At 42.6% G+C, this 18,180-nt stretch overlaps 2 protein-coding genes across 3 annotated transcripts; one reads left to right on the top strand and one right to left on the bottom strand.

Moving 5' to 3' along the window:
- Positions 1-1,671: 1,671 nt before the first annotated feature.
- LOC109526626 (intermediate filament protein ON3-like) lies at positions 1,672-6,329 on the top strand. The gene is made up of 9 exons (XM_019888018.1): positions 1,672-2,321; positions 3,392-3,600; positions 3,689-3,749; positions 3,854-3,949; positions 4,104-4,268; positions 4,507-4,632; positions 4,728-4,948; positions 5,034-5,086; positions 5,474-6,329. The coding sequence occupies exons 1-9, from the start codon at positions 1,791-1,793 to the stop codon at positions 5,698-5,700; spliced, it is 1,689 nt and encodes a 562-aa protein (XP_019743577.1). The 5' UTR covers positions 1,672-1,790; the 3' UTR covers positions 5,701-6,329.
- A 3,893-nt stretch (positions 6,330-10,222) lies between these two features.
- Positions 10,223-18,180, bottom strand: LOC109526648 (mitogen-activated protein kinase 14A). 2 transcript variants are annotated; one of them, XM_019888059.1, is made up of 12 exons: positions 17,940-18,178; positions 16,451-16,580; positions 13,879-13,937; positions 13,555-13,666; positions 12,853-12,882; positions 12,733-12,780; positions 12,516-12,630; positions 12,363-12,434; positions 11,965-12,044; positions 11,792-11,870; positions 10,465-10,638; positions 10,223-10,362 (listed from the first exon to the last, which is right to left on the bottom strand). In XM_019888059.1, exons 1-12 carry the CDS (start codon positions 18,071-18,073, stop codon positions 10,301-10,303), a joined length of 1,095 nt encoding a protein of 364 aa, XP_019743618.1. In that variant the 5' UTR covers positions 18,074-18,178; the 3' UTR covers positions 10,223-10,300. The 2 variants fall into 2 exon arrangements, with proteins under 2 accessions (XP_019743618.1, XP_019743619.1); XM_019888060.1 differs by lacking the exons at positions 12,733-12,780; positions 12,853-12,882 and having other exon boundaries at positions 17,940-18,180.

Genomic DNA, 18,180 nt, shown 5'->3' with positions numbered 1-18,180 from the left:
AGTTGATGAGCAGCTCCAACTGTGCATTCTGCCCCAACAAAAACTTCATTAGATAAGGTCCTATAAGACATGGTAAAATAATAGGCTTTGAAACAGGTTGCAATAAGTCAACACTGCACATTCGTTCGATAAAACGATGCCACACAACAACAACAACAAAAAAAGATTGAAAGAACAGCGAATATCTGAAAGTGTATTATTTATGATTGTTTTTGTTAAACTCTGTTGTTAGGTTCCTATTTTGGTCAGAATGTCATTTGAGGATAAAAATAGAAAATCTTGATAAATTGAAACACAGAAGTTGAAATTCCTCCAAGGTCCGACATTTAAAATTTTAGGACCATGCAATTCATTTGACCTCAGCGAGGATCAAAGTGGTCTTGGCTAAACGTGCTTTTTTCTGACTTTTTATTTATTCATTTATTTATTTTAGCAACGGTGCAAAGGAGGCGGCAAAATTTCGAGTGACCAATGCATATGAACACATTGCTCACGATATCCAATGACAAAATTGCATCAACGTGCAAAATACTTTCAATGAGAGCATTTTGGAAATAAAAAGAGAAGCCATGGAAAATCTTGTGGGGTGTGACTTGCCCTCTGGCACCTTCAAGGAGGCTCATTTGCAGAAGAGAGACGATGAATACAACACCTCAGCTAGAGTGCATGTGATGGGTTTCAACAAGTCCAAACAGAACAGGAAAGCTTGTCTTCATTTTCCCCTCATGTTAGGTCATGCGTAATTTAAAATAATTTACAAACTACTACAAAGTATTTGTGGTGACCCGCTATTGAAAGATATTCACTGCAACGGTAACGTGGACGAATGGCAGGCTAGTATATCCTTTTAGCTTTATTGATTTATTGATTTACTTATTTAATCATTCGTTCATTCAATCGCAAAGCCATCTCATTGTTGGGGAGAGGCAGGTCGCCTTTCTGACTGGGCTGCTGAGGTGCCCTTGAGCAAGGCACGGTGTGCCGTACTGTTTACACACCCCTATTCATCCATCCGTGAAAGCCCGTATGTGTGGATTTTCCCCCATCTATCTATCTATCTATCTATCTATCTATCTATCTATCTATCTATCTATCTATCTATCTATCTATCTATCTATCTATCATAAATACCATGAATTTTTAATACATTGTTTAATTATATTATATTTCCATTGGGAGTGTGGTGGCATATGCTGCTGGCTTTGGCAATTTTGCACAGACATGTTCAACTCTCAGCCAGCGCGCAAGTACCTCGCCTCTGCCTCTCCTCAGCCGAGATGCAAAATTGGTGGGTTGCAGATAAAACAAAACAAAATAAAGAAAAAGGACCCAAAAAATGGTGTCAAGCAAATTATGCAAGGCAGTTGTTGTCCGCAACCTCTGATGAGATAAGCCGAAGGTCACCACAGCAACAATGTTGACAAATTTTCAGGATTTTTTTGAATGTACTGTCCACTTGCAAGTTCTTCGTCCAGCTGGGTGTGGCAAGCCAGCTCATTTTACAGGGGTGGCAAAATCGCTTGATTGACAGACCAAATAACTGCACGGAAGCCCGCCTTCCGGCAGGTGCACCCTCGGCGTTCTATGTGATTGGAGCACGGTTGGGAGGTACAGAGAAGGTGGAGCTCAGCCGGCACCTCCCTCAATGTCAGAGGCCCATAAAAACGCATCAGGAACAGACAGCAGGTACTTGGAGGGACTTGACTCACCTCTTAGTGGTCTCCTCTGCTCTGCCACACCTCTGTCTCTCTCTCTGCTCCCTCTTTTCTCTGTGACTCCTTTTCTTCAAGATGACCAGCATGTCCACGCGTAGCACTAAAATTGTGAGGACCAGCTACGGGGGTGCCGGAGGAGGCGGTAGCAGCTATGGAGGGGACTACGGCGTTTACGGTGGTCTTGGTATCAAAGGTGGTGCCAAAGGTGGATATAGCTCAAGATCCGCAATTAGTTATCGGTCAGTCCCAATAGCATCATCAAGTTCCACCATTCTTAGGTCAAGCATGCGTGGTGGTGGTGGTGGTGGAGGTTATGCCATTGGTGCAGGAAGCAGTGCAGGTTACGGAATGGGTGGTGTAGGTTATGGAATGGGTGGTGCAGGTTATGGAATGGGTGGTGGTGGCGGTAGTATGTTGGGGTCTGGTTTAGGTTTCGGTTATGGTGGTGGACCTATGGTGGTCCCCCCTATTACAAACGTCCAAGTCAACCAAAGCCTGCTGACCCCAGTGGACATTAAGATTGACCCCACCATCCAGGTGGTCCGCACACAAGAGAAAGAACAGATCAAGGGTTTGAACAACCGCTTTGCCAGTTTCATTGAGAAGGTATGTGACACTTTGATATTTGAGCTTCAATTGGAGACAAATATAACTTAACATTTGTGTGTTTGAGCAAAACTGACTAATCATTTTGTGTTCCTCTGAACTGCTGCCTATTTAAATAATGGCCAGAATGTGGGTACCGCATGTCGTACGTATGACGTTTAAACCTGTAAATTACTGCATACTCTTTATTCCAAACTGCTTTCATGTCATGCAAATGCTCAGAAGAAGGCCATTTCCCTTTTAATGTATCTATGACCATAGCTGGCCCTCGCCATCTGTCTCTGCAGTGAGAAGCAGAAACACTATAGTGGTCGTATCCTGTGTCCGTTGCTTTCTAAACTCAAGGGAGATCAGGTTATCAGTGAATGGACTGCAGTCCCTCAGAGTGAAGCAGCACCCCTGGTCTATAACTACTAGAATGTATCTAAAAGTCAAGGCTCAAGCTCATGCATGTTGAACTGGTTGGATTTGCATCATGTAAATTAGAATGCACTCATCTGCAACAAATATGGCGACAGTATCATTTCAGGATTCAATCTGATTCAACATCACTGGCAGAAAATGCCCCGGACTGATCGCTAGTCAGAGAAAATGTAACGTGCACCACTTCACCACTGCGGTGCTTGAGATTTATCAGGAATTCTCAGGGATGAGCATTTGCTAAAGGTTCAGCATTGCAGACGGTCTTGGGGGAGGGACTAAATGAGGTGTGGGAGCCAAAAGGGAGAGATGGGTTTCCACCTCCTCCAGGCACTTTGGCTTTCATTTCTCAGGAGCAGAAAGTTCTAACATGTTTGTTCAGATCATCGCATGCTTTCAAATGAGCTCAGTACATTTCTACGACATTTTACTTCAAATTGGGTGGTGTGTGTGAGGGAGCCACGAGCGGAATTTAAAATTCCAGTGATGAAAATATGATGACATAAAAGGCCCTATTTGGAGTGGTGGTGAGGAGCCCTTCAAAGGAATCACCACAGACATCAGAAAAGGAACTATCTCTCCATATTGCATGTCATCAAGAAATGCTATACCCCTCGCCCGACTAAGAGTGGATTTGAACTTGCTTTTAGGTGCGCTTCCTGGAGCAGCAGAACAAAATGCTGGAGACCAAATGGAATCTTCTCCAAGAGCAGACCACCACCCGCTCCAACATCGACGCCATGTTTGAGGCCTACATCGCCAACCTGCGCAGACAGCTGGATGGGCTTGGCAATGAGAAGATCAAACTGGAGGCAGAGCTGAAGAACATGCAGAACCTGGTGGAGGACTTCAAGAACAAGTGTGTCTCAGTTACCCGTGTCTTAACATGATTTGATCGCCGCATCTCGTATTCAACAGCTTGTCGATCGATGCTTCTACTGTTTCAGGTATGAGGATGAAATCAACAAGCGTGCCGCAGTAGAGAACGAATTTGTCCTCCTTAAGAAGGTGGATGAAACCTCAAAATAAATCCGCCATTGAAAAAAGGTTGATGTTAAAAACTAGTCACTGAATGATCTCTTTGTCTCGATCACTGGTTCTTCTTGATGCAGGACGTCGATGGTGCCTACATGAATAAGCTTGATCTTGAGGCAAAGGTTGACGCTCTTCGGGATGAGATTGAATTCCTCAGAGCCGTCTACGACGCAGTACGTAAAACCAACTCACTTCAGTGGTCATAATGAGACCAGGAAACAAGGAGACCATTTCCATTTTGGAGAGATTCTGTCCTGGTTTCACCTTTGACTTAATAACAACTGAACTTCACCAACATAACTGTCCAATCTATTTTGTGTGTATCAGGAGCTGCGTGAACTCCAGAGCCAGATCAAGGACACTTCAGTTATCGTGGAGATGGACAACAGCCGTCAGCTGGACATGGAAGCCATCATCGCAGACGTGAAGAGTCAATACGAGGACATCGCCAACCAAAGCCGTCTCAGCACAGAGGAGTGGTATCAGCAGAAGGTGAACACAATGTCAAATGCAGACAATGAGCAATGATGGGAGACTCCTCCCTCTTAGCATACTTACCAAGTGGTTACTGCCAAACAAATGCAGGAAAGCCTCCCTCCATATTTCATCTTTTAGTCCATGCCCCACCCGCCCGTTTCAGACAAGTACTGCTAAAACATTCAGATCATCACCTTCTGTCGAAAAAAACAACATGTCAATGGTTGTGGGATTTCCACTCTTGTCCTTCCAGTGGAGGGACATGGAAGCCTCTGCTGGCCAGCATGGAGATGACATCCGTAGCACCAAGAACGAGATCGCAGAACTCAACCGCATGATTTCTCGCCTGCAGAATGAGATCGACGCAGTCAAGGGACAGGTAAATCATTCAATTTGACATGACTTCTGCATACGGTCCTTTTTGTATGTTTCCAAACCTTCCTGAACGCACGGTGGCGAACTTTCCACTCGCAGCGTGCCAACCTAGAGACTCAGATCGCTGAGGCCGAGGAGCGCGGTGAGCTGGCTGTCAAGGATGCCAAGGTCCAAATCAAGGACTTGGAGGATGCCCTGCAAAGAGCCAAGCAGGACATGGCCCGCCAGATCCGCGAGTACCAGGAACTCATGAATGTCAAACTGACTCTTGACATTGAGATTGCCACCTACAGGAAGCTGCTGGAGGGCGAGGAGCAAAGGTACTTGACCCGGCAGCTTTTGCCCCTGTCCCGTAATCCGTTCTTGGTGTGCAGCATCGGATTTCATTCTTGAACTTCTTTGCAGGCTGTGCAATTCAGATGCAACCATTCACATACAGTCAACTAGCGGTGGAGGTGGTACGTATGGACATTCCGCTCTTTCATTTTCGAGAATCACGTTGAAGCCAGATTTTTATAACATGAGACTTAATCAATAAAAACGAACATGCTGGCGGTCATAGTTTTTGAACACGATAGGCAGGAAAATCCCCTGCCATATCCAGTCGTTTCAGGTATTTCCTGGTTCAGATTTATGTTTCATTTATTCATGCGCAGCATTGATACAATTACAATATTAAAAAATATTAGGAAAATTAGTCGTATTTCCAGAATAAAATTATTTCTTTTGTGGTTCATAAGCTGATGTTGGAAGGCCAGTTGCGATTTTAAAAGAAAGAATCATACAGATTTCCTTGTGTGTACTGCCATATTTGCATTCTTTCTGACTCATTTGTCCATTAACAGGTGCTGGTTCAGGAGGCGGAATGGGAATGGGAATGGGAATGGGTGGAGTCATCGGTATGGGTATGGGTATGGGCGGAGGTGGAGGAGTGGGTGGAGGCGTTGGCGTAAGTGGAGGCTACGGCAGCATGACCCGCATTAGCAGCAGCGGCGGCGGAATCGGCGGCAGCGGCGGCCTCAGCAGCAGCAGCATGTCGATCACAAGATCCAGCATGAGCTCTCGCCGTTGATTGCGGCCCACCTGAGTCCATTTTGTCTCTTACTGTCCTCATAAAAAAAAAGGGGGGAAAAAACGTCCATATCTTCCACATATCAACACATTTATTGTCATCCATACTTCCGTATTTCTTTGGTTTGAGCAGCGTACACACTCAGAGAGTCAGAGGTTCCATCAAAATCCAAGCAGAGGCAGAGCCAATAATCAAAGCACCAATAAAAAGCAGAGCATACATATGAGTCAGTCCTTTCTTGTGCTCGTGGCTGTCGTTTACTTGCTAGACATGCTGTCCTGTAGACAAGCACACGCTTGTAGTTGCATGACAGAGAATCCCTGCGATGTAACAAATCAGTGCACGTTAACATGTCAGGCACAGGAGGAGGTCCAGTCATCTCATATTTCCAACAAAGAAATCTATGACATGCTCCTCTTCTGCAATCCTTCATCGATGAGCATGCATGCATGGAACGACCACACACCATACAACACTTTCACGTGATTTCTGGCATCTAATCTGCCGGCAAGAGTAAGCTGGCAGACACATGAGCATCACTTCCTCTTGAGCCTGAAAGAAAAAAAAAATGAGTCTGATTGGGACAACCAAGTTGTTCTCCACTAAGCCTGGAATAAAGCTGAGTTCATCTAATTTACAATGTTCCTTGTGTAATTTTAGATAACATTCACTGAATTCAGTGTTCCATGTTACAGGAGGATGTTTTCATATAATTGCAGTATTTTGAAATTTAAAAACATAGACTAGCAGAAGATTGAAAACTTGCCAATTTAAAGTCTGGCAATCAATAAAATATAATCCCCAAATACCCTGTAAATATGACCAAACCCAAAGCAGTATATGGACACTTGAATTTCCAGATAGATAACTAAAACGGGGCGGCCCAGTGGTCCAGTGGTTTAGCTCATCGACCTTACAGTGCAGGGGCCACGGGTCCGATCCCGGTTCTGGATACAGTACTCTGGTTTCCTCCCACATTCCAAAAACATACATGACAGCCTGATTGGACACTCTAAAATACACTCTCTCTTTCCACCTGGACGGACAAGTACTTATGTTTCCCATTTTTGTATCTGTCGCAAAGTTGTCCCCCCCAACACAATCCCCTTCCTTATGTTTTTGTTTTTCCTCTAAGAAAATCGGGAAATATTTGTCGATACGCCAGGCTTCTCCGTTTTGTCTCCCTCTGTTGGTCATTGTTTTTATGTCTCTTGGACGGGTTGTAACTGAATTTCGTTGCTCTGTACTCGTACATGTGCAATGACAATAAATCCCATTCGAGTGATTCTGCAAATCAAAATCACCATAGAGGACTGAAATGGACGGAATAAAAATTGAAGACTTCAAAAAAAAAAAAGAGAGAGATGCAGAAAGAAAGATGGCGAGGGAGACACACAAAAAAACAACTAAAGTCACTTTCTGCTAAAAAAAAACTGCTTACACGCATAGTAGTATAGTTGTGAAGAATTTACATTCGCACCAGAAAAACATGTAAGGACAATGACGCTCAATCAAAACAGTATCAATGTAAGATGGTAAACCCAAATCAGAGTTGAATGAAAGAAAAATACTCGTGTGACACTGACTATGACTTCAATTTAAACTAGATCGTGTACGTTGAGGAGTTCTTTGTTTTTAATGGATGGCTCTACTTTTCGAACGGCAAAAGGAGAGATGGATTCCGTTTGAACGCAGCTTTATTGAAAGGAGAAAAAAAGGACGGCTGCACCGCAGCACGATCGAGAACACACTATTTCACAACTCAAATCACTTCCTGTTTCCCTTCAACAGCCAATCAGAAGCTATCAACATAAAACCATGTCAAAGCAATTATTAAATAACAGAATGCAACTTAGGTAATCTTTCTTGTTCTGGCAATGCCAGTATACCAACACATTTTGTAAAGTTGTATCTAGATTTATTATTGAACATATTGACTCTGACTTTATGCTATACTGGAGAAATGTACTATTTGGGTTCTACAAAAGTAAGGAAAAAAAACACTAAACAAACCTTCAGTGTGAACGAAGCTTTATTGAAAAGAAAACCGCAGCACGATCGAAAAACCCCCAAACCCAAACCACACTTGGCAACTAAAATCACTTCCTGCTTTCCCTTCAACAGCCAATCAGAAGCTATCAACATAAAACCATGTCAAAGCAATTATTAAATAACAGAATGCAACTTAGGTAATCTTTACATGAAATAATATGATGCTCAAACATAAAATGACAATTAATAATATAACATAAGCTTACATTCCCAATAGCTGTAACACACCGGACTCTGTGATAAGTCTCCAGAATCATATTACAAGACATGTTTTGCATCAGTTTTCTGCATCAAGCACGCCTATGTCCTTGGATTTTTGCGTACAGTGAGACTACCCCAATTATACGATAAAAACGGAGAAAAAAAACGGGGGCCGGGGGTTGTTGATAGACACGAACAGTATGTTTATTGTGGTTGTCGTAATAGCCTGAAGTACATTGCAGAGAAGTGATTTCCATTATCTTGTATTTTGTCTGCTTGCATGCATGCAATTTTTTAATTATTAGCTCTTGATTCAGAATATTATACTGTAAATACATTTGGGTTGGCACAACACAATATAAATCCATTTGTCAAAAACATAATGCATGACACTCATTGAGTTACAGCACATTGTTTCACAAATTGATCTAATGCTACTCTCTAGTGGTCAAAAATACAACTCCATCTGACGACCTCGACTTCCCATGTGCCCGATCTGGGTTTGCGCTACGAAAAATAGCGTTCATCAAATGGCCTTAGAATCAAATTTCTCATAGTACAAATCAAAACCTCGGTGACCATGGAAAGGATAAGCAGTACAGAAAATACAGTTAAAAAGCCGATCACTAAATAACCAATAATTAATGCATAGATTCTCACATGACAACTGCATAAATCATGGCCTTTTCAGATATACGGACTCTGTGATAAGTCTCCAGAATCATATTACAAGACATGTTTTGCATCAGTTTTCTGCATCAAGCACGCCTATGTCCTTGGATTTTTGCGTACAGTGAGACTACCCCAATTATACGATAAAAACGGAGAAAAAAAACGGGGGCCGGGGGTTGTTGATAGACACGAACAGTATGTTTATTGTGGTTGTCGTAATAAGATAAGATAAGAAAACCTTAGCCTGAAGTACATTGCAGAGAAGTGATTTCCATTATCTTGTATTTTGTCTGCTTGCATGCATGCAATTTTTTAATTATTAGCTCTTGATTCAGAATATTATACTGTAAATACATTTGGGTTGGCACAACCCAATATAAATCCATTTGTCAAAAACATAATGCATGACACTCATTTAGTTACAGCACATTGTTTCACAAATTGATCTAATGCTACTCTCTAGTGGTCAAAAATAAAACTCCATCTGACGACCTCGACTTCCTATGTGCCCGATCTGGGTTTGCGCTACGAAAAATATCGTTCATCAAATGGCCTTAGAATCAAATTTCTCATCGTACAAATCAAAACCTCGGTGACCATGTAAAGGATAAGCAGTACAGAAAATACAGTTAAAAAGCCGATAACTAAATAACCAATAATTAATGCATCGATTCTCACATGACAACTGCATGAATCATGGCCTTTTCAGATATACGGATAAACTCTGCATTATGATGTCTTGACATGACAGTTTATATGCTGGCGGTGTACTCAAGGCATTGTCTTTGATCAAAACAGAAAAAAAGACTAATTACATCATTTGGTCCCAGTTCAGTAAGGATCAGAACAATGGCTGAGTTTCATTCAACATTAAAAGATACATTTCTAAATACTGTCAAGCTCACGTTTGTTTGAATCTGTTTTCAAGTCCGATGGCTCCTGAGAAACGGGAACTCGTTGACAACAACACGTTATACAGCATCTGCCTCGGCGTGTCATCGAATCAACATGTTATAAAACGGAGTATTTTGTGAGGAAAACAGCACATTTTGATCATTATCATATCACGGATAAACTCTGCATTATGATGTCTTGACATGACAGTTTATATGCTGGTGGTATACATTTCTAAATACTGACAAGCTCATGTTTGTTTGAATCTGTTTTTTTTTAACAGCAAAAGCAATATCATGTTCTTCTTTGACAAATGCCGCAGCGCTAGACCAACACATAAAAAAATACATTACAAAGTTACATTGCAAAGTATCGCAGGAACTGACAAGAGAATCATTGCCTTATAATATATAATGCATATTAAGGTATGGCAGAATACATCATTTGCAAACGCGATGCACTACAACTTCCAAGCGAAAGGAGAATTTTTTTTGGAGGGTGTCAACTCCTCCAACCTTCTAGTGGCTTATTGTGTCTAGAATGTGCTTACATCTAGGAGAGAATAACATTCACATGTGCATAGTTAGTTCCAAATCATTTACATTTAGCTTTTATCTGATGACAAGAATGTGTTTAAGGGGCGATTCAATATTAAATGCAAATCTGGTACCGATGCATCTCCCTAAATGGCTGTCTCATTTACATTTAGCTTTTATCTGATGACAAGAATGTTTAAGGGGCGATTCAATATTAAATGCAAATTTGGTACCGATGCATCTCCCTAAATGGCTGTCCGACTGGGGTCATCTGGGTCAAAAGTCATGATCTCCATATGGATGAGACCTGAGAGGATGAAGAGAAAACCATAAACAAAACAGATATGTCTCAGTACTGAACAAGTCTCAGGTAGCGTTTAAAAAAAAATTTAAAAAAAGTCAGACTTACTCTTCCACTCCCCAATGGCGAGCTCTAGACTCTCAAAGGAGTCGTCATAAGGCTGCGAGTCGGGCTCGCTCTCCGGGTCATGGTATTCTGCTAAGAAGGGGTGCGAGAGTCCTTGTGTGGCTGTCAGCCTTGTGTCCGGATCCAGCATCAACATGGCCTCCAATAGCGACACAGCTGCAGGCACCAAGATGCAAGAAGAGCTATTTAAGATGTCAAAATTGGTGATGTATTCATGACAGAGTAAACTGAGTGCACCAATACATAGCAATACATGTAATACCACCAAATAGCAGAAACTATTAAGCTAAATGTTGAATTTTCATTAACGCTCGCTCGCTCAATTTTCCCCTCATAAAACGCTCAGTCAAAAAGTATGTCCGCATGAAAACATAGGTTGCCAAAACTATAAGACACTTTCAGCCTTTGAAAATCATTTCCAGGTACTATTATCACTAAAATTCAGGAAATTAAAAAAAACAATAATCATCATTAGATCGGACTAAGGGTCTATAAGACACTTTCAGCCTTTGAAAATCATTTCCACGTACTATTATCACTAAAATTCAGGAAATTTAAAAAAAAAATAAAATCATTCGATCGGACTAAGGGTGGCGCGGTGGTCCAGTTGTTAGCGCGTCGACCTCACAGTGCAGAGGTAACGTGTTCGATTCCAGCTCCGGCCTCCCTGTGTGGAGTTTGCATGTTCTCTCCGGGCCTGCGTGGGTTTTCTCCGGGTACTCCGGTTTCCTCCCACATTCCAAAAACATGCATGGCAATCTGATGGAACACTCTAAGTTGTCCCTCGGTGTGAGTGTGAGCGCGGATGGTTGTTCGTCTCTGTGTGCCCTACGATTGGCTGGCAACCGGTTCAGGGTGTCCCCCGTCTACTGCCCAAAGACGGCTGGGATAGACTCCAGCATTCCCCGCGACCCTTGTGAGGATAAAGCGGATCAGAAAATGGAAGGATGGATGGATGGATACATCAAAGTGATAGGTCACACTTGTATATAAAGTTAAGAGAATAAAACTCCATCCATACATCCGTCACTTGTCCTCATTAGGGTCACTGATGAACGAGAGCCTATCCTAGTGGATTTGGTGCAAAAGGCAGGGTACACACACGTCATGCCACGTAATACGGATGAATAACGTAATAACCCTGATCTTTTCCTATCCACACACATTTTGGGAAAAAAAAGTCACTTGGCTCATGTTTTTCAAAAAGCTGCTTTCCACTGACCTTTGGTGCAAAAAGTCAAAATGTATAAAACATTTTTATATGTCTCCCCATCTGTCCATAGTCTGGAGTGAAAGAAGATCAACCCACCTTTTTCCTCCATGGACGGAAACACGTCTTTGAAGTTTTTCTTCTTTTGCGCAGGGAGACCTTGAACATATGACTGTGCCTGGAAAACAAGTGCTCGCGTTCCATTATTTCAAGTTGTCCACTAACATGTGCCAAATATGAACTCTGGAAAGCACATCATACATAAAACTCACATCTTTACTCTGCATCTTCTGCACCAAGGCATGGTCAGGAGTTCCAGTCAGGCGGAGGATCTTTTTCAGTTGATCAATACCTGAGCAAGCTGGTTAAAGAAATCTCAACGTGCTCCAAGTATAATTAACATATACAGATAGGGACACAGCAGCAGACTACAATTAAAATGTATTTTTAAGCAACTGCCCCCATTTTCATGACATGACTGTATTGGATATTAACCGTTTCATGCACCAATAATGATAACCTGTAACCTGATAACATGATAGCATGTCTACTGTAGTGGTCGCTGTCTCTGAAAGGGTTAAATCGAGAGCAACTCTTGGTAATAGCTGCGCCACCATGATTAGTCCCAAGTATGTGTCTTTTGGAACGGAGCCAGCAGGTTTGAGGATACTGTCATGTCCAGGAAAGAGAACCTGGCCGGTGATCATCTCGGCCAGGATACATGCAGCTGACCACACATCCACTGTGACAAGAGGAGGCAAATATTATTCTGGACTGAAATTGAAAGTGACCCATTTGAGAAATATTTGTTTCCAAAGCCGACCTGTCTGACTGTAGTGCATCCAGTTGAATATGACCTCTGGAGCTCGGTACCAGCGGGTCACCACATAACCAGTCATCTCAGTCTCTGTGTGCCTCGCAAGGCCGAAGTCCAAGATCTGGTAAGATAAAATTCAACATTTATCATGAAAGGCGAAAAAAAACAAAAAACAAATAAACCCCTTTGTGAATCAGTTTTTATTCAGTTTACGCAAGTTTACCTTTAGTTCACAGTTCTCGTTCACAGCCAGGTTACCAGGTTTTAGGTCCTAAAAACAGAATCACTCTTTAAAAAAAAAAAAAAAGCAAATCCCACAACAATTTTTTTCCCCCATACTAACCCGGTGGATGATGCCAGCAGAATGAATGTACTGAAAAGAGGAAAACACAAGTGGGAGAAAAATGTATTTTAAAAAATGATTCTGTAATTTCTTGACATCCATTTTAACCCAAGTATGTGCTGTGTGTCAAATGTCCATCTTTGAAAAACTTATTGTTTCACACTTACGTGAAAACCCATTCGCATTTTAAGATGAGACAAGATAAAAATCATTCCCAGTTTAACGTTTGGAAAAGAAGTAGCCTTTTTTGGGTACTTTGGTTAAATTCAAGAAATACTGTGACTAAAGAAATATTATGACGAAAAATGCAGCCACTTCTGAACACAAAACTACGGAGCCCCTAAGGTGACATGGAAGAAAAAAACTGCATTTTTTTCCCCCTTCCGTGTCACTTTAAGGGCTCTGTACAAAACAACCTTAGCACAAAGGTTTTTTTTTTTTTTTTTTTTTTTTTTGGGTCCCTAGGGATGCGGCAGCTTTTCACTTTCACACTTGCTGCATGCCCTTACACAAGCGACATTGCTGTTTTTCTTTATGTTGCCAATCTAAATGTTTTATCACACATGTACTCCATGCTGATATATTTTTCAGTCTTTCTGATCAGCCAGCAAGATGATCGAAAGAGCTCGGTGAAGCTCCCAAAAAATATTGTGCCAATGCCGGAGGGTGGCAGTGCTACACAGAATCACACACTTACGGTACCTTAAGTCCTCTTAGAAGCTGGTAGAACAGGTACGTGATAATGCGAACAGTTAATCTCCGCTTCTTCATGATGTGGCCCAGATCCTGCGCTACAAATGGCATCACCATATAACTAGATGTCGGTCAAAGGAAAAGAAAAAAAAAAAGCAGTGGTGAAAATAACTATCATTGACAAGCAACAGAACCATAGGCAGCCAAAACAAACATGCATGCACTTGCTCCCAACACTCATGCTTGAACCTTCCATGCATACATCAGCGCACACAGGAGGATCTAGACAAGCTGCAACAACAAAGAGAAAAATGTGGTCGCTCGCTCACTCACAAGGTTTGGAATTTCTCCACGGAGGAATCAGGTGTGAATACATCGAGGAGGGATATGACCTTTGGTGCCAACGTGGGGAAAGAGTGACATTTTGCTTAGATATAGAGTCTTCTTACACACATCCTTAAAACACTACCTCCACAACAAAACCATCTTAATGTGCGTTTTACCTTTCAATTCTTATTCAAATAATCTCTTCATCCATTTTCTCCACCTGCTTACCCTGTTCCCAGATGGGGGAATCTGACGTCCTGTAAATGGCACACTACGTCAAAGACTGGTAGCCTGTCAATCACAGGACACATTCACACCCACATTGGCACTGTTCCAAAGAGGAAACAGAACTTCAACTGTTTGTGGCCAAATCTGGCGAGCATACCATTACATCATCGCTATCTGAACAGTGCATATTGAATGAGATATAAGAAACCACAAAAGATGATGAAAGTTGCTCATGGTGTAGTGGTACACTCGCCTGACTTGTGTGCTGGCACCGTAGCATCGGTTCCCACTCACTGACAGTGGAGAATGTGGGTGTGAATGCCTGTTCGTCTCGAGTAGCACTAATAGCAGCATAGCGTGAAAGGTGTGTTTGAAATCAGCAATGCGGTGACTATGACTTCATTAGTTTCCTTTTTATCAGTGGGGCAGAGGGGTCATGGGGAAAGAGTGACATTTTGCTTAGATATAGAGTCTTCTTACACACATCCTTAAAACACTACCTCCACAACAAAACCATCTTAATGTGCGTTTTACCTTTCAATTCTTATTCAAATAATCTCTTCATCCATTTTCTCCACCTGCTTACCCTGTTCCCAGATGCGGGAATCTGACGTCCTGTAAATGGCACACTACGTCAAAGACTGGTAGCCTGTCAATCACAGGACACATTCACACCCACATTGGCACTGTTCCAAAGAGGAAACAGAACTTCGACTGTTTGTGGCCAAATCTGGCGAGCGTACCATTACATCATCGCTTTCTGAACAGTACATATTGAACGAGATATAAGAAACCACAAAAGGTCGCTCATGGTGTAGTGGTACACTCGCCTGACTTGTGTGCTGGCACCGTAGCATCGGTTCCCACTCACTGACAGTGGAGAATGTGGGTGTGAATGCTCTCGAGTAGCACTAATAGCAGCATAGCGTGAAAGGTGTGTTTGAAATCAGCAATGCGGTGACTATGACTTCATTAGTTTCCTTTTTATCAGTGGGGCAGAGGGGTCAGCTATACCACAGGGTATAAACAAAGAAGAGGGATGTTTTCAATGAGCTCAACATTTCGAAAAAAAAAACCAAAAACAACAGTCAAAGGGCATTTCTAATGTGAAAATGGCAGAAAAATTTAATATGTCAAAATTTTCTTCTGTCTGTGGGGCTGGCCAGGGCGGTGGCCAGAGAGTCAAAAGGAGTGGCCAGGACCACCAAGTAGCCCGCCCCTGTCGATGCACGCAGATGAATGAAATATAATGACATTCACCACACATATCTGCGGAGCACAAAATTCCACTGCCTGCGTCTGGCTCGAATCCACCAAAATGGACTCTCACTTCCTGTGCCACAACTTAGACCTGGTTTCACGTGGTCTTAAATGGACTGTACTTTCTGCTACCAAACCGTCAGGTGCACTGGGGGCGTGTAATAGAAAACATCCTCAGTCTGCAGGGGCGCCTGGCGAGGGGGAGCGCCGTCTGCCAAATTCCCAAAGACGGTAAACTAGACTTGCCCCAGGAGGAAAATGAAGATGGGCCAGTTTTTAGTCTGTCTACAAAAATAGGACTCCATATATTGTTTTTTCTATTTTTGGGTACTCAGAGAATACGCAGAGTTCTTTTAGTACATCCCTTCAGATATTTGCTCAATGAGAAATGAGGTCATGCTCAAAGCAAGTTTTTGTTTTTTTTTGTTTGAAAATAATGACATCCAGGGAGAATTATGGATCATTCGCGGTTTTTTTTTTTTGTTTGAAAACAATGACATCCAGGGAGAATTATGGATCAGTCGCTTCTCGTTTCTAGCCTCCTTCCCGGATTAGCCGCAAAACTGTACACAAGAACGCCTGTCGTCTTGGACCATGCGGGTTCTCACAACAAACAGCACTCTCAGCTTTGCCCACAGCGCAGATGAGATTAAAGGCTTTTGTTGAATGGTCAACAAAGTTTGCTTGTCCTCAAAATTGACTTGGCTTGGATGAGACAGATGAGGAAAACTGCAGTTTTTGTTTTGCATGCATCAAAACCTCAATCTCATTATCCAGCCTTCAGGGCTGTACTTGCAGTCAAGAATACACGCCTGTCGTCTTGGACCATGCGGGTTCTCACAACAAACAGCACTCTCAGCTTTGCCCACAGCGCAGATGAGATTAAAGGCTTTTGTTGAATGGTCAACAAAGTTTGCTTGTCCTCAAAATTGACTTGGCTTGGATGAGACAGATGAGGAAAACTGCAGTTTTTGTTTTGCATGCATCAAAACCTCAATCTCATTATCCAGCCTTGAGGGCTGTACTTGCAGTCAAGAATACGCGGTTAACGAAATGTCTGAACTGAAAAAAAAACCCAAAAACAACATACATTTTCATGCTCAATGTGGCGAAGCAGTCTGAGTTCCCGGTAAGCTCTTTTGGTGTGGATGAGAGACTGGAAAGGACGATACAGCTTCTTAATGGCCACCTTCTCCTTGGTCCTCTGGTCTATGGCAGAGCTAGCACAAACGCATTACAGACAGGACATTAGAGACTCTCACAACCACTTCATCGATGAGAACTGTCATTGGAAAGCGATGTCACAATCATATTCAGACAGGATGTCGTTGAGTGCTGATTCAGACATCCACCCATTCAAAACGCTGATTGTGGTCACAGGTCAGCTGGATCCTGTTCCAGATGATTTTGGCCGAGAGGCTGGACACATGCAGGACTAGTCACCAGCTAAGCTAATCGCAGGGCACATATTGACAAACAAGCATACCGACTTGCATTCATAATGATGGACAATTTAGTATTTTCACTTAAAAGTAATCTTCAGACCCGTGAGGCTCATGTATTAACCACTTGACTGCTGTGCATGCATAAAAAGACATTTGGAGAAAAATACTGTACGGAGTTTGCATGTTCTCTCTGGCCTGTGTGGCTTTTCTCTGGGTACTCCCGTTTGCTCCTACATTCCAAAACATGCGTGGCAGGTTAATGGAACACACTAACATTTTGAGTGTTTCATTAACAATGATTCACAACCACACATCGCAGGGCACATATTGACAAACAAGCATACCGACTCGCAATCATAATGATGGACAATATAGTATTTTCACTTAAAAGTAATCTTCAGAACAACGATTCACAACCACACTAGGGACAATTTAGACTCCAAATTGTCCCTAGAGTGTTTTTTTGTCTATGTGTGCCCTGCAATTGGCTGGCAATCGGTTCAGGGTATCCCCCGCTTATTGCCTGAAGACGGCTGGGATAGGCTCCGGCATGTCCCGCGAGCCTTGTGAGGATAAACGGATCAGAAAATGGATGGATGGATGAGAGATGGATGGATGGATGGATGGATATGCTATCCCTGTCTGCCAATGCTAAGTGCCTCTCTACCGGTGGACGAGATTCTTACATATCAGTGGACCTGCACTGACTTGCTGACTTGCCCGAGGCGCACAATAGTGCTTCTGCTTGCAGAAGACAGATAGCTGCGGGTGTCACAGTCCAATGACTGGAATGCATACGCAGACCCTGCAGTGACAATACTCTGCCTTAAAGAGGCTTTTATGATGTCTGTTGTCCATTTATCAACAGGATGAGCAATTGATGGGCATGCTTAATGACGGATATCACATTGAATCTACTTGAATGACAAAGAGAACATCCCTGTCACATACTGCATCCTTAAAGGTTAATTCTACATTCTTTAAGCTAGCAACATTGGAAATTTTTATCAAGTGCTACCTAACATTCATCAGCAGGATATGTATCAACATTGAGCACAGAATACGATGCCAAAGTAAATGTAGATACTACTGAGATATGGATGATGTGCTCTCACATATCACGGTTTCACTTACCAAACTGTGCCGTAGGCACCAGATCCAACTGCCCGCAGAGCTATGTATCTTTGCGGGACCTCCCACGTCGTCTTCTGGATCTCCACTCTCTGGAAGCCCGGTCGAACCGGAGAGTCCCTCGGTGGAGAGTCCATGACTCAAACGTCCACTTCAACGAGTCAGATTTGTACACAGTGTGTGAGTGTAAACAGACAGGTGAGAGAGTAGTAAAGGTTGGAGGGGCGAAGCCACGCCTCTGCGT

This window comes from Hippocampus comes, unplaced genomic scaffold, assembly GCF_001891065.2.
Source record: "Hippocampus comes isolate QL1 unplaced genomic scaffold, H_comes_QL1_v1.1 scaffold14, whole genome shotgun sequence".
NCBI lineage: Eukaryota > Metazoa > Chordata > Actinopteri > Syngnathiformes > Syngnathidae > Hippocampus > Hippocampus comes.
The sequence above is the reverse complement of the archived record's forward strand: the minus strand, read 5'-3'. Positions and strand labels throughout refer to the sequence as shown.

Excerpts from the sequence above, each read along its gene's own strand:
- LOC109526626 (XM_019888018.1), top strand. The coding sequence starts at position 1,791 with ATGACCAGCATGTCCACGCGTAGCACTAAAATTGTGAGGACCAGCTAC. Across the intron at positions 3,601-3,688 it reads GTGGAGGACTTCAAGAACAA|GTATGAGGATGAAATCAACA; the intron begins GTGTGTCTCAGT and ends CTACTGTTTCAG. Across the intron at positions 4,949-5,033 it reads CTGGAGGGCGAGGAGCAAAG|GCTGTGCAATTCAGATGCAA; the intron begins GTACTTGACCCG and ends ACTTCTTTGCAG.
- LOC109526648 (XM_019888059.1), bottom strand. The coding sequence starts at position 18,073 with ATGGACTCTCCACCGAGGGACTCTCCGGTTCGACCGGGCTTCCAGAGA. Across the intron at positions 12,631-12,732 it reads ACGAGAACTGTGAACTAAAG|ATCTTGGACTTCGGCCTTGC; the intron begins GTAAACTTGCGT and ends TTATCTTACCAG. Across the intron at positions 10,639-11,791 it reads TCCGTCCATGGAGGAAAAAG|CTGTGTCGCTATTGGAGGCC; the intron begins GTGGGTTGATCT and ends TGGTGCCTGCAG.